A 15,450-nucleotide genomic window follows, 5' to 3' on the forward strand; every position below is an offset into this window, starting at 1 on the left:
CTTTCAAGACAAATGGCTTCTGTTTTTGGGAGAGAGGGTGGTGGTAAAGAAGCTACTGAAAAACACAGCAAGAAAGAGGGGTCAGAATAGAAATGAAAAATGAGAGGTGAAAAAAGGGGAGGATAATAAATGAATGAGTTAAAAGAAGCAGACAGTGAAGAAGCGAGCCAGACTGTAAGTGTCCATTTTGTTATGGACGCTCCTTGCCAAACCCAGCTGACTATGTGAAGTAGACTGAACCAAATAGAGATGTCAGAATTGGGTTGTTTGAGCATTTGAAAAATGAAGTGTTAGTCCCCTGGCTCAAAGAGGGACAGCCAGCGACCTGCTTGCTGGAAATAGCTCTGACTGTTTCCAGAACACTCGCACTCCCTGGTGCCTCCCTCACTCACCCACTGCAACAAATGACACACCCAAATCTGAAGCCGTGAGCGAGCGTTATACGTTTCAGTACAATTTCAGTCTCATCATTGCTGTTTTCTTTTGTTCTGATGCTCTGTGTTCCTGGCTTTTTGGGTATGTTTTTTTTTTATCATTCTGTCTTCTGCATTTGACGGTGGTGTATCTGGGCCATGTTACCTGGTGCTCCAGTAAAACTAGAGCGGAGCCTACAGGTTAGCTCTCTGGGGAGACCAGATAACACACTTTACCATACTTTCGAAGGTAAAGTTACTCGGGAGCTGTGTAGGCCTAGTTTTAAGTTCCGTGCAACAGTACAAACATGTAAAATTTGCTATCAGAGAGGATTGAGAACAGGCACTTGTTACATTTTTAAAAACCAAAGCTCTCAAATTGTTACTTAAAGTTGTTTAACTGTGTCAGCTGTGATTTAAACAAAATGCACTGTATTGTATACTGCAATCAACAAAAATATGTATTTCTCTAACATAATGTGACGCTTGCCAATAGCTGTACTTAATACAACTGCAGTGTTTTTTTTCTTTAATTAAAATTTGTAAGAAAACAAATAAAGGAGTATGCCAAATAATAATAGTCAATTTGAACAGAAGGAGCACGGTAAATAAAAAGTGATTGGGTTGTTTGCTCTATTATCATCAAGAAAATTGCATCTATCCACTTAATCTAATGCTTACATCTGCTGCTTTATATAAATTCACTTTTTTGTTATTTCAGTGGGCTGGTGTATAGGGCCTAAAGTGTGGTTTCAGACAGTGTGAAATATTTGAATTTATTTAGATGAATTCTTTGTCAGACCAAAAAAACAAAAGTAATAATTTTTCATGCTAGAAAAAAAGAAAGTTGGTACATTCTCAAAACAGAGAAGCATCAAATTATGTTTAGTTGGTAAGTGAGATGTTCTTCTGTTGATCAGTTGGTTATATAATTGATTAACTTTCTAATATTTATAAAAAATTTAATGAATGTGGGGTTTTTTGCTTACTGAAGATATGCTCTGTGTGTGTGGATACTCATTAGGTGGTTTGCATTGGATCCATGGCCGAACTAGAAGAGCTGACTGGAATCAAAGTGACTGATTTGCATCGGGAAAAGTAAGTCACAAATGAGCAGCTATCCAGTTGAACACGTACTCAGTGTTACTACTGTAATAGTGAGTCACACCCTTAGACTGTACAGGAATCGACGCACGGTGATACCTTTTTGTGAGGTCGTGTGTGTCATTGTGCAAGTTTATTTTTCAATTCTGCATCAGATTCCCCGAATGTGACCTGTCTTCCTGAACCAGACGGGTGTTGTTGTGCATAGATCACCTTTCTCTTCCGCCCTTCATCTACTAATTGCCTTTAATCGCTTCCACAGGGCTGGCCATCTTTAATTGATGAGTGAGAAAGGGCTTGCTTTCACCAAGCTTCCATGTTTGTTTTTCTATGCAGGGCATGACGTTTGTAACAGTAATCTGAATGATTTTAGCAGCTTTCAAGATTAGAGACTCTAATTAAAGAATATCTGATTAGCCATTTAGCAGTCAATTGGATGTTGTCTTTTAATGTCTGAAAAGTCTGCAATGTTTCTAAAAACTTAAAATCTAGTAGAACCTTAGGCGCACACCTTTAGATAACCTGACTTTTAATACACTTCATCTTTCAAGACCCAAAAACCTGGATCCATGGTACAACTCAGTGTGGGTGCATCATTAAAAACTAGCCCTAGAGGCATACTAAAACAGCTTCAGTGCACCCTGGCATTGATTCTCCAAATCTCTTGAACGCTAATAGATGAATTAACACAGTTTCTCAAAAAGATGTTTTTACTCATCTGGTATTTTGATGGTGGTTGCTGAATTTGTTAGCTTAACATGTTGGTCCAAAATTTCCCATTAGTGTGCACCTGGTTGAGATCCAGTCACTTCAAAGGCCATAGCATATGATTGGCATGTTATTTTTATATTCATCTAACCTTTTTGGAATGAGTGGAGCCAGATGATGCCAAAATGTCCCTTCAGTTTCACCCCAGCCCTTCATGATAGAAATCAAGGTTAATATTTTGCCTCAGACTCATCTACCCAACTGTAGATGATGACTTACACCATGGATGTGACATAGTTCATCAACAGTTAATTCTGATCTAACCAGTCCTTAACATGTACCTTTTAAAGAAATCATTTTCTTTATTTAAAAAACAAACAAACCAAAAACTATGAAAAGATGCTCATGTGGCGTGATCAAATACTGAAGATTATACTTTTGCCTGCATTGCATAACAACCTGCAAAAATAAGAGCTGATGTACTGCTCAGAAAATGTTAACTTCACTTATTTTTCACATCCTTCCTTCAGTAAATTGAAAAAGAGGCTTCTTAAGAATAGAAAAGCACTTTTATGTAACTGCTTAATCCACTTTTCTTTGGACGTCCTGGGTTAATGTTTTTTTGTTCTTGCTCTTATAAATAAATGTTTAACGGGTTTTGGGGCCTTTCTTGCTATCTGACACTTGATAATTAAGACAATATTCAGGTGCATCTGTTTGTGTCAGGTTAGCTTAATTTATCAAAAAATAACCAATTTTATTTATTGGCTGAATCTGACCAGATCAGTAAACCAGTAAAAAAAGAAAAGAAAACTCTATACCCTTTTTTACCCAAAGCTGTAATAAAAAAGCTTAATCCAGTAAGAGCCAGCTTTATATTACCATTGTTCTCCTCTTAAACCTCATTCTCAACAGTGAAAGCCTATAAAATCCTTGTTCTGGTCTGCAGCCCAAATGCCTCAAAACCTTATTCCATGTAATGCACATCTGTTTAAGAAGTGCCTTGTGATGCTAACCAAACTCAAAATGAAACAGAAGTCCAGCTGTAATTGCTTCTTCTTATTTTCTGCTGGTTAATTTTTTTTTTTCTGCTTTATCTGCACAGCATCGACGATCTGACAATCCCCTCACGGCGTGGTAAGGGCGTGCTGCGGAGGATCACAGAAGTGTTTGACTGCTGGTTCGAGAGTGGGAGTATGCCTTACGCTCAGGTTCACTACCCCTTTGAAAACAGGAAGGAGTTTGAGGACAGTTTCCCAGCAGACTTCATTGCTGAAGGCATTGACCAGACCAGAGGATGGTAAACTGAAGATGAATGAGTGAACTGATGAGTGACACATAAGAAGTTGACACATAGAGAGCTCCCTGAGTAATTTAATTTAGGGAAATCATGAGAAAAGATCATTGGCAGATGGAAATACAGTTCGGATGAGTGTGTTGCTGAAATATGATGTACATTTATTTTTAACTGTATGAAATTATATTATTAAGAGTGTAATTTTCAAAATCTCTGTCCAACCCAAGAGAACAAATTAATTTTGTGTTATTGTCTCCCTGACCTACTTGTCTTTGTACCCCACTGTAGGTTCTACACACTGTTGGTGCTCTCCACAGCCCTGTTTGGGAAACCACCCTTCAAAAATGTCATTGTTAATGGACTGGTGCTTGCCAGGTAAGTCTGTCTGCTTAACAAAACATCAGTTTACTTACTCAAAACGGTGACCCGTTTTTATTTTCTTCATTATCTGCCCTAAATATGCTGTTACTAATTAATGAAAGTAAACATAGTGCATCTCCTTTAAATGAGCTCGTAAAATGTATTTTAATTAAAGAATAACACCTTTTTTGCATAAGTATTTGGGTCTCCTGATATTTGATAACTTTGAAATACCATTTGTTATATACCAGTTATTCATTTCTTCTTAAAATGTTAATTTTCACAAACTCATCACTAATGTGTAGTTTTCGAGACTTAATGGCAAACTCGTTTGCGCACTTGGGGCGATTTTGAGCTGAAGAATTGTGCACTGAGGAGTAATCATGGCTTCAGGATCGCAAAACTGGGACTGACTCAAATAAACCTCACTATTCATTTTCCCAGTAATCAACGGATATTTCATGTACACAGAGGAGAACTGAGGTCTTTGGAACAGAATAAAATTCAGTAGCAGGCTCATATTTGTTTTCATTCTTTAAGAGGATTTGCTGACAAAGCAAATATTCCGGGCTATTTTTCCTGCACGTTTTGTGCAGAAATTTTCTATTTCCCAACACATATTGTGTTTTGTGCTTCCCCCCCCACTAAATCCACTATTTACTTCACCTCATTACCACCATTTTTATTTTAGTTTTCTTCCCCCTATTTATCCCATCTTTGTTTTTCTTCTCCCCTTTTACTCTTAATCAGCGTGATGTGTGTATGCAGCATTTAGGCTTCAGACCTGCTGCTTCTCTGCAGCCTTGGGGTCTAAGTGCAGCTCTATGTTCGCCGGCCTACTGACCTGGAAGGACTTGACTAATTTGAATATTAAGTGCATGGTTTCCAACATACACTTTAATGCATGCGTGCTTTAATAACTTTGCTTGTCTCAATCCCACAGCGATGGACAGAAGATGAGCAAGCGCAAGAAGAACTACCCAGATCCTGGACTGATAGTGCAGAGCTATGGAGCTGATGCCCTCAGGTCAGCTCTGTGAGCGAGTGTGTGTTTGTGAAGCGTGAGTGCTTGTGTGCGCCGGTGGCAGGGTGTGGGCTACCTTCACTTGTGTTTTTGTTTTAAAAAGTTTGAATTGCTGTCTGCTTAAATACAAATGGGCCCACTCCTACATACATTACACACTCATGCACATTACATGCATACAAATGCCCCTCTTTATACATTCTTTCTCCTTTGCCCCGAGCAGGAAGAGCACTATGGCCATATGGCCTAATGAATAAACCACTATGCAGCTGCACCATATGCTCACATATACACTGATGGGGAGAGAGCTGCTAAAATGAAGAGGAAAAAGGCAACAATTGGATTCTATTTGAGACCTTCATTTTTCACTTTTCTGGCTTTAATCAGTGCTTACAGTATAACCATTATGGTGTAGTGAGCTTCAAAAGGCAGACTGATGTACAGACTATAAGGACTTTTTTTTAGTACTTTTGAGTAGTGACAACTACGTCTCCTACATATTTTAGCAGTCGGAGATTCTGCCTATTCTGTATTTTTTTTTTCTCTTCCAAATGAATCTCAGTGTTGCTGCTATTAAAATTACTCATTGCTTGTTGCGTGAAGTTTCATCATCATTCAGCTTGCTTACAGAACCCCCCCCAAAAAAATGTCCATCAGTGTGCTGATGCCTGCCAGAGAATATTACACTAATATGCGTTATTTGTCAACTGTGGCTTTAATGGAGGCAAGAAATTAATTTGCACTGTGATGGTTGCTGCTGGTAAAAACAGGTTTTGGGACAAAATGTCCTTGAAGCATTTCAGGATGGACATGTGCAACTTTATATTGAGAAAATGCACACTGTCACATAACTTTATTTTAGTACTTTTCAGAAAGTATCCGATAATGTTTTCCTAGCATTTATAGAGAGTTTTTTTTTTCATTTTTAACTGTGTTTTGGACAAAACTCAGACTCTTTTGTCAGTGCAGCTGGGAGCTGATGGGGCTGCTTAGAGACTTTTGCTCATACCTCCATACACTGATTGGCTGCTGGTGTGTGTTTAATGTGCTTAACAGAATTTTAAAAGAAAATCGCTTGTGTTAGGTTTTAAGAACACACTCTAATCCACAAATATTGATCTTCCAAAGTGGCGTAAGACAGAAATGAACATAAATCAAACTTATTAAACCATAGCTTTGGTTCAGCTTGTAGATAGCTCACTGGTTTCCATAAATCAGCTTTGGCATCTTTGCCAAGATGTACATGAACTAATACACTAAAATAAAAACTGTCACATCATGCATATATTGTTGATGTGAAAATTAATTTCATGCATTATGTTCTATGTAAGTCATAAAGTCATGACCCTCAGCTGTGTAGTGTAATAACAACCATTAGAAAGACTGAATGTAAATGAAAGTCACTGTGTATTTAAAATGGAACTGAGAAAGATAGATTTTCAAAAGTGAAACTCTTTTCATACTTTGGTAGTAACGAGTGGCATTAATGAGGCACTTTCATCCAGAGAACTGTCACTGGATATTTGCCTTCTCTGTAAACCTTCGAGATGGTTGTGAAGGAGTCAAGCCATCAGCAGGGGTTGGTTGGGGTTATCCTTATTCAGTACCTGTATACTCTCTGTTTTCTCTATTGTCAGTCGCTAATATTTGATCTGCACTCACCACCTCCTTCACTTCCACTGTCCCTCTCTGCAGACTGTACCTCATCAACTCTCCTGTAGTGAGAGCAGAGAACCTGCGTTTCAAAGAGGAGGGTGTGCGAGATGTGCTAAAGGATGTCTTCCTGCCGTGGTATAATGCCTATCGCTTCCTGGTGCAGAATGTTCAAAGGTTACAGAAGGTACATTTGCAATGAACAAAAGTCAGACTCATTATCTTTACAATTCCTGCAGTGTTCCTCTAGCTTTTTCTGCTTCACAAACCACAGCACTTTCTCATAATACGTAAGTTTCCTACAAATATCCGCCAATGAATTATTATTTGGTTGTTGCTGGCACAAAAAAAAACTTGTTGTTGTTAATCCAAAGTCTGCAGTAATAACTTGTATAATCAGAATCAGAATCAGAATACTTTATTGATCCCTGGGGGAAATTATTTTTTGTTACAGTGCTCCATTTTAAACCAACATTAAGACAAGACAGACAATACGCTAACTAAGAATAGTACAATATATACATATATATACATACATACATACATACATAAGTCACTCATAAATAAATAATTGGAAAAGAAACATGTGTAGTTGTAGCAGCAAACAGTGTGTTAAGTGGATGCGTTGTACAGGGAGATGGCCACAGGCAGGAATGATTTCCTGTGTCGTTCAGTGGTGCTTTTCGGTAATCTCAGTCTCTCACTGAACGAGCTCCTGTGACTGACCAACATGTCATGGAGTGGGTGGGAGGTGTTATCCAACATTGTCTTTATCTTGGACAGCATCCGCCTCTCCGACACCACCTTGAGGGAGTCCAGCTCCATCCCCACAACATTGCTGGCCTTACGGATTAGTTTATTAAGTCTGTTGGCATCTGCGACCCTCAGCCTGCTCCCCCAGCATGCAACAGCATAGAGGATCGCACTGGCCACAACAGACTCATAGAAAATCCTCAGCATTTTCTGGCAGATGTTGAAGGACCTCAGTCGCCTCAAAAAATAGAGACGACTCTGGCCCTTCCTGTAAAGTGCTGTGGTGTTTTTAGCCCAGTCCAGTTTATTGTCAATGTGTACTCCAAGGTATTTATAGTCCTCCACAATGTCAACACTGACCCCCTGAATTGAAACAGGGGTCAAGTGTTTCCTGGTCTTCCTGAAGTCCACGATCAGTTCCTTGGTCTTTGCCACGTTGAGCTGCAGATGATTCTGCTCACACCACGTGACAAAGGAGTCGACCACAGCCCGGTACTCTGTCTCATCATCCCTGCTGATGCATCCAACCACCGCAGAGTCATCAGAAAACTTCTGAAGATGGCATGTCTCTGTGCAGTGTTATATTATATTAGTGTTTAATGGATGGCTGGGTATTTCAGCCTAATTTGAAAAACTTGGAAGCTAGATTCTGCTGTGCATATTTATATAAAAAAACATTATTATTATTCATTTGTATTTGCTCAGTATCTTGACTTACCTAATAATGGGATACTTACTGAGAGTAGCTTTATGTGGCATAGTGCTCCTAAGAAAATAGTAATTACCTGCAACTGCCTTTAAGAAATAACCAAGTTTAAATATAAAAAAGACAGGAGAATTATGCGATTTGCCAGTTCTCCACTTGTTCGTGATGACTTTTAGATTTGCAGTCCTTAGGGAGAGTCATGGAGTACAGTTTAAATCCAAGTTTAAAACCAGAACCCAATAATGCCAGAAAAAAAACATGAATGAAGGTGCAACTTCAAGCTAGACTGACATCAACAGTGGGTTCTGTGAATTTTTAAGTCAGGTGCTATTAAGCTATTGTTAATGGGATGAGTTGATTAAAAGTTCAGATTCAAAAAGATGAAATAGTGCAGCACCTGTGTGTCTTCAAACTTTAGAGCCCATGAACACCAACATATTTGATTAAGAGCAATTGCATCCTCTCACTGCATTTCCCTGCAATCTATCTGCTGTCAAGTCTGTTTAAAAATGCCAAAACGCTTAAAATACCTTAGAAATTGTAAAGAGCAGATCTTAGTTCTTGAACCATTTTAATATCAGGCTGTTTTAGGCACTTTACAGTCAGAAACAAGAGTCTGTATAATACTTGTCCAGAGAAGCAGTTGCCTCTTAATATCTTTCTGATTTGTCAGTGCCAACTGCTGTTATAACACTGTGCATGGAGATGGCACGGGTATCTAAACTACAGCAGCAACTGCTTTCCTTCCCTGTAGATGGTACACATCAGCATGTTCAAATTGATATACCACTATTTTATTCAACTGACTGTGCCACAGTTTAGAAAACAGCACAACTTCTGCAAATCACCCATAAAACTAACCACATCTATGAGCTCTATTTAAGGATTGTGCTCATACGCAATTTATACCTGTTTAAAAAAATGTGGTCCATGATGCTGCTGTTATACAAGAGGTGGAATGGTTGGAGATTGTGGCATGACCAAAAAGTTCGCACTGCGCATATTATGAGCTTTGGTTCTTTTTGCCTTTAAAGTGGTGACTTAAAAAAGGAGGCCAGGTTTGCGACCACTTGCAGTCAGTTGGCATCTTCAAAGTGACTTTGGCACGCCAAGACAGCAATAGAATGATGATGAAACAGCAATAAAAAGGAGTCAGTCATCTATTGGTCTGCTGTTGCAATTGTGTGCAATCTGTTGTTGAGGAATTGGCCAGTTGTATGCACAGAAATTCACATTAACTGCTTAATTCAGATATAACCTTTCTTTTTATAGGAATATTATGGCAAAGAGACATGTTGCAGGCATCTTGCGCTTGTTAGTGCAGGCTCAGATTGTTTGCAACATGTTTGCAGTCTGTCTGCATTTATAAATTAAATAGAAGTTATTTACAAACCTTCACTAGCATGTCAGAGTGTGATTTCAGTCAATCTGAGTCGAGCCAAGATTGTTTGGAGATAGGTTGTCTCCCACCAGGATACTGGTGTGATGACCTTGAACTGCCCAGAGGTTGAGGGTGTGACATGCTCTACCTCTTGGCTAAACTACTTGCAGTTTGTTTTTGACAGCAAAAAAAAACAAAACAAAAAAAACACACCCAGCATAATCATGTTAACCACAGGTTTTCCTTGGTCACAAGGAGACTCCCATCTTATTTTTATTCTGTGACTGAGTTGTAAGCGTGGCGGCCCAAACTACTGCTGCTTCTACTTTTCTTATTGATGCACGAAGCATATTTTTGGCAGGTTTTCTAATTCTTCACCTCATGCTCTTGTAAGACAACCAAATAGCATTAATTTGCATCTGTGCTTGAGCAATGATTTTATATATATGGCTGTATGTATTTCCGTCTTAGGAGGAGAATATTCACTTCCTATACAATGAAAACACAGCAAAGAAGAGCGACAATATCATGGACAAATGGATTCAGTCATTCACGCAGTCCCTCATACAGTTCTTCAAGGCTGAGATGAAAGGTGAGACAGACGCTCTTAACACATGCAAATGTTTCAGTCATTTTACGTGACAATGACTCATAATTCTCTGGAGACTTATCCTATCCTAACCTTAAACCAGCAGGGGTTGAGTCCCCACCACCATTAATAGATTTATATCTAACTCTTATATCCTTAAGTCTTGCGTGCAACTATTTATGATGTTTCTCTTTCCAGTGTAATTAGACTGACAGTTTTTTCTGGTCACAGCTTACCGCCTGTACACCGTTGTGCCTCGTTTGGTCAAGTTTGTTGACATGCTCACCAACTGGTACGTCAGGACCAATAGACGCCGCCTGAAGGTGAGATCACAGCTCTAAATCTGTTCTTGTTTTTATGTAAAGAAGATGTGGGTGAAAGCAAATGATATATCACTCTTACTAAACTCTAAATGATGACTCAAAATATTACTGTATACAAAAATAGATATTAGATAATAGATATTATTACACTGCAGAATATTTTCTTTATTTGGTGCAGAATACAGTCTTGTAATTACTAAATGAATAGTATTAATTATTTATTTAAACTACTGTTAAAAGCATCGTTAACACATCCTTCACCTGTGAACATTTTATAGAAGTGCGTTTTTAGCCATGCTTGTGAACAATTGGTTCATTTCAACTCAGGGCACATGCACTAATGTCAGCGAGGGCATTTTTTAAATCTTTTTACTGTTCCAAGGGGAAAGAACTTATTGATGTGCATGCGAACTTTATAGGGCGAGAGTGGCACTGAGGACTGCTTGTGGGCGCTGGAAACCCTCTTCAGTGTTCTGTTCTCCATGTGCAGGCTGATGGTGAGTCATCCGCTTTCTGTGTTTTAGTGTGTGTGAGACTGAGAGAGAGGGAGAGAGAAGAGATTGCATGAGGAAAATTTCTTGTGGTGAGGTTGTGCTTTTGTGTATGCAAGAAATAAAAGCATAAAGCTGCTATTGTAAAGGTGTGTTTGTGTGCACACTTAACTATGAATAATTCATGAGTAGTAGGAGTTTTTATTTATAACACATTGATGTTTGCATGTGAGGCATGAGGCTTGCTAAGAATCAGTAATCCTAACACAGATCAATACAGATCAGCTGTGTGGTATGCAAGTTAATTAGCCATGGTTGGAATAAAAGAGAATCACATAAGAAGTAAACTCACAGTGGCACAATTCTGTTTGATCTTTAGCGACAGTTAAGGGGGAAAAAAAACTACATAAAAATTGCGCTTCTGACTTTTAGACCTTCTTGTCTGAAAAATGTAAATTAACTACAGTGTCACTCATCCAATAAATTTTCCTCTTTCTCTTTTTCTCTCTCTGTACTTGCTTTCTTGCCTTTTACCCCTTCAGGCTCCTTTCACACCCTTCATTACCGAGATGATGTACCAAAATCTGCGTCACCTCATTGACCCTGCTTCTGTCGAAGAGAAGGACAACAGCAGCATCCACTATCTCATGCTGCCTCAAGTCAGGTTGGAAAAATCCTTTCAGTAATCTGAGAGGAATTTTTTTGCCACTTAATGTGTTTATTATCATTACTGTCAACAGTAGATCACATGGATACGACAAAAACAGAATTCGCAGCCGAGGGGACTCTATTGAGCTCCGCTCAGCTCTGCGGTGTTTTTGTCACTGCTGTTCAGGGAAAAAACACCAGGCGAAAGAAAAAGAAAGAAATCACATAGAACGGGACAAAAGTTGTTCATTTAGTATGTCTATGAAGGTTCTCAGTCATCCAGGTCATCGTAGTCAAAGGAGCTTGCAAGCTCCTTTGACTGTTCATTTAGTAGCTTCAGTTCCAGATCCAGTTATCAATAGTTGTTGGAGATCCAGACAGAGCTAAATAGAGGGTAATTGATGAAAAATCCAAGTTGCTGATATTGTTTAACGATTTGAAATGAGGAACAACCTTTCTTGAATTAATATTAAATGGTACTCTAAATCAGGTTCTCATCTACAGATAATTCAAGTACATTTTCATATAGATAATCAGCTGACCGTTTAGTAATACAGAAGACAGAAGTAACTCTTCTGTCTTGGCAGCAGTAGTCCTTGTTCTGCTGTGCAGTCTTGGTTAGTTTGGCATAGCAGCACATGAACCATGCTCTGGTCAGAGTGGCCCTCCAGCTCACAGCAACTCTCCCAGAAAGCAGAAAAGGTCTACCATTGCTAGTGGCAGTTCATCATGGTGTCATAAAAAGAGGAAGTGCTGTGGGCTAGCAGGTTAGCATGACTTAACTTTTAAAACAGGATTGAAGAATGTGGGGAACCACCTCCAGCTGCAAGTATATTCTGCAATTTAGGTGCATAAGTAAACTAAGAATCTGAATCTGTTCTTCAGCCATTTTAATCTAACCAAGTTCAACTGGGTTCATTGGCTTTTCTTGGCACATGGCACTCAGCAGCAAAAACAAAAAGCACACTTGTGTTAGCTCCTTTTCTGAGAGGATATCCACTGCTTATGTAGTCTAATCAGGGTCAGCCACAGTGTGTGGCTGTACTTTATCACAATTGTACTGAACTCTTAACTCTTCAAAGTAGATTTGGAGAAGTTTTCAGTATTTTCTTTGTAATTTCCAGGCTTTTCTCATTCTGTCCCTTAATTCCTGTTGTTCTTCATCTTCATCCATTTATCTTTGAATGTTTAGATTGTTTACATATTGAACACAGTGACCCTAGTTTTTAAAAAATGTGCCCCTCATTACATTTTAAAAGAAGAAAAACAATTCTTGATCATTCGTAAAATTGCTATTTGAATGGAATAGCCGGCTAAGACTCTTTGATATCGAGAGTTACTTTTTCAATTTTTTGTTCACTGCTGTTTTCTCTAGAAAATGAGTCTAATCCTGTTTGGGGTTTTTAGGGTAATATCTTTTTCTGTCTTTAGACAGTGTTATAGTAGAGATTTTAGAAGAGGCTGAGAAATATTCATGCAGAATTGCACAGACCCTTTCTTGATTTTCGGCCCTGCAGAATGGATATAGCTCACAAAATGTGTTCTTTTCATTTCCTTTCACTTCAATTACTCCAGTAAAAATTGTGGCTTGGCGGCTGATCAGTTTTGTAATGCCTGGGAGGAATTTCTAATTGCCCAAACTTAATTGCATCATCTTTAACTATAAAAAAGTTCTGACGTGATTAAATATCCATTTGATTTAGCATAAGGAAAATAGTTTGTGTAATGGTTCATATAATCTCCCCTGTCACTTAGGCAGCCCTCAGGGCTGATGCTTTATTAGCTGCTTGTCCTTCCTGCTGTCAAATGAGAGTACTTCACCTTCCTCCCAAAGGTCAGCTACCAATCAGCTGGTGAGAACAGCCGCTCGTCAATCACCTCATTAAATGATTGGTTGTCCCTGGCCACCCACTCCTCTTGTTTTACTCCAATGTGGCGTGCACACTGAGAAGACACAAGTCACGAGTAAATGAACAAGCATTGTGCATAGTTCTGTGTGCCTGCAGATAGTTAGGGATAATATTGCTATTATGTGTGATTATTAGTGGCTGAACAGCTCTAATTTGAATTCAGAGGTGGAAGTCTTGTTGTACCTTATTAGTGGAGCTAAATAGATGGTTCTGAACTCTGTCTTTTATATATGCGGTACTGACCCTGCTGTTCTCTAGTGTTTTCCTCAACAGATAATCCAATTAATTTCATAAATCACCATTAACGAAAGATGAGGATTGCTCTTAGCGGTAAAAATGCTGCTGTCCACCCAAGAATTTCCTACACATAGTTTTACAGAATAATGTATATTTATTCTAAGAGGATGTGTTATTGTTATGAGTGGAGACTGACGTCACGTGGCTTTAATGAACAGAGCTCAGTCACTTCTAGTTTCAGTTGATGGTATTCCCATTCCTAATCTCATTCTCTCCGGTGTCACAGAATAGACTGAGTTATCCAAACACTGATTCTCTCACTCGGTGCTGCATATGATAACATGAAAAGTATGACACTCAATATTTTTTTCTGTTTTTACAGGGAGAATTTGATTGACAAGCGCATTGAAGGCGCCGTCTCTCGGATGCAGTCTGTGATTGAGCTGGGCAGAGTGATCAGAGACAGGAAGACCCTGCCTGTCAAGGTAGATTACCATTTTGACCCTATCCACTTCTGTAATCCACTGGGATCTACATGGTATCTACTCTATAGGAAACATGATTTAAAATGTGGCAAGAAGAGTCTTTACTCAATGATCACGTACTTCATTTCTCCAGGACTTTCACGCACATTTTACATTGTTTATCAGTAGATTCATCCATTGCCTTCTTGTGATGTGATTGAAAGCTTATGAAGAGGGCTCTTTCAGATAAAATGTTGGACTTCATTTGAAAAGCACCATTGGAGCTGCCAAAAACAGAAATGAATTCAGAAAAACAAAGAGACACAATTTAAACACAGTCAGATTCCATCAGATGTGATGTAATATGGACCATGTCTGACTCAGGTGCTGGATCATTTCCTGAGTTACTCCCATATTATGTTTGTTTTTCTTGGTAGTAGTATTCTTTATTGAATTTGGGTAAAAAAAAATCATAGAAGACTCAACAGATGTAATTGTCCAAATGTAAATAATAATAATAATAATACTATATAGAAAGTTCTGTTTTAAAAAAAATGATCCAATATATAGCCAAACACAGGATTTAAGAATTGCAGTTTTGTTTTTTGTTGCTCATTTTCTCGTAATTGCAGTAGATTGACCCTGTGTCAAAATGTACTTACTTTTCATACTGTAACAAGGTTTATGATGAATTGGTATTTTACTTTACAGCTACATTATCTAAATGTAGCTGAAGGTGTATGCTAGTTTGCATTGTGCATGCTTTTTCTTTAATGTTGGTTTTAGCTTTTTGGTTTGTGTTACAGTACCCATTGAAGGAGGTTGTAGTCATCCACCAGGACCCAGAGGCTCTGAAGGACATTGAGTCACTGCAGAAATACATACTTGAAGTAAGTAAATTAGAAAAAGTAAATAGAACACCCAACCATTCAAACATTTATATTGTATTGTGTATTCATATTGCATTCTTTTGTTTTGTTTTTTGGTAAATTGGGGAGATTGATTTGCTTTTACTCATGCACTGTTGGAGGGGGTATTTTCTTGTCACTTTCTTGCAAAGGTTTTCCCCAGCCTGTAATTCTGTTGCTTTGCTGTGCTTTGATCAGTACTATTTAACTTATAATCTAAAGAGAAACATCCCTGGAACCGTGTTTACACTCCAAAGCCACTGCTGTTGATTTGATAGAGGGGATGAACATCAGAGGGAGTACATGTTCACACACTACTTGGATCTTTAGCTGTAATTGAAATTTCAGTGTCCGTTTCGTGCAAAAAGAGGGGCGAAGCACATGCCTCTAAATGTTATTTAACATTTGATCTACCTTAGTTGCCACATTTCTCAACTGCAAAGTGCAATCACAGGCATGTTTTCTTTTTTAAGAGCATATC

The 15,450-nt window shown here is 38.5% G+C and overlaps 1 protein-coding gene across 1 annotated transcript in view; it reads left to right on the top strand.

The window, feature by feature from the left end:
- iars1 (isoleucyl-tRNA synthetase 1) overlaps nucleotides 1-15,450 on the top strand; it is a 62,547-nt gene that overhangs the window by 34,252 nt on the left and 12,845 nt on the right. The window contains exons 15-25 of the mRNA XM_085274260.1: nucleotides 1,438-1,511; nucleotides 3,331-3,525; nucleotides 3,811-3,897; nucleotides 4,826-4,909; nucleotides 6,602-6,746; nucleotides 9,871-9,991; nucleotides 10,220-10,311; nucleotides 10,731-10,808; nucleotides 11,345-11,466; nucleotides 13,980-14,082; nucleotides 14,868-14,951. Coding sequence (XP_085130386.1) covers nucleotides 1,438-1,511; nucleotides 3,331-3,525; nucleotides 3,811-3,897; nucleotides 4,826-4,909; nucleotides 6,602-6,746; nucleotides 9,871-9,991; nucleotides 10,220-10,311; nucleotides 10,731-10,808; nucleotides 11,345-11,466; nucleotides 13,980-14,082; nucleotides 14,868-14,951 — 1,185 coding nt within the window. The remainder of the gene's footprint in view (nucleotides 1-1,437; nucleotides 1,512-3,330; nucleotides 3,526-3,810; nucleotides 3,898-4,825; nucleotides 4,910-6,601; nucleotides 6,747-9,870; nucleotides 9,992-10,219; nucleotides 10,312-10,730; nucleotides 10,809-11,344; nucleotides 11,467-13,979; nucleotides 14,083-14,867; nucleotides 14,952-15,450) is intronic.

This window comes from Mchenga conophoros, linkage group LG5 (genome assembly GCF_057382185.1).
Source record: "Mchenga conophoros isolate Kocher_MC1m ecotype Shallow Benthic linkage group LG5, M_conophoros_male_GT1.1, whole genome shotgun sequence".
Lineage (NCBI taxonomy): Eukaryota > Metazoa > Chordata > Actinopteri > Cichliformes > Cichlidae > Mchenga > Mchenga conophoros.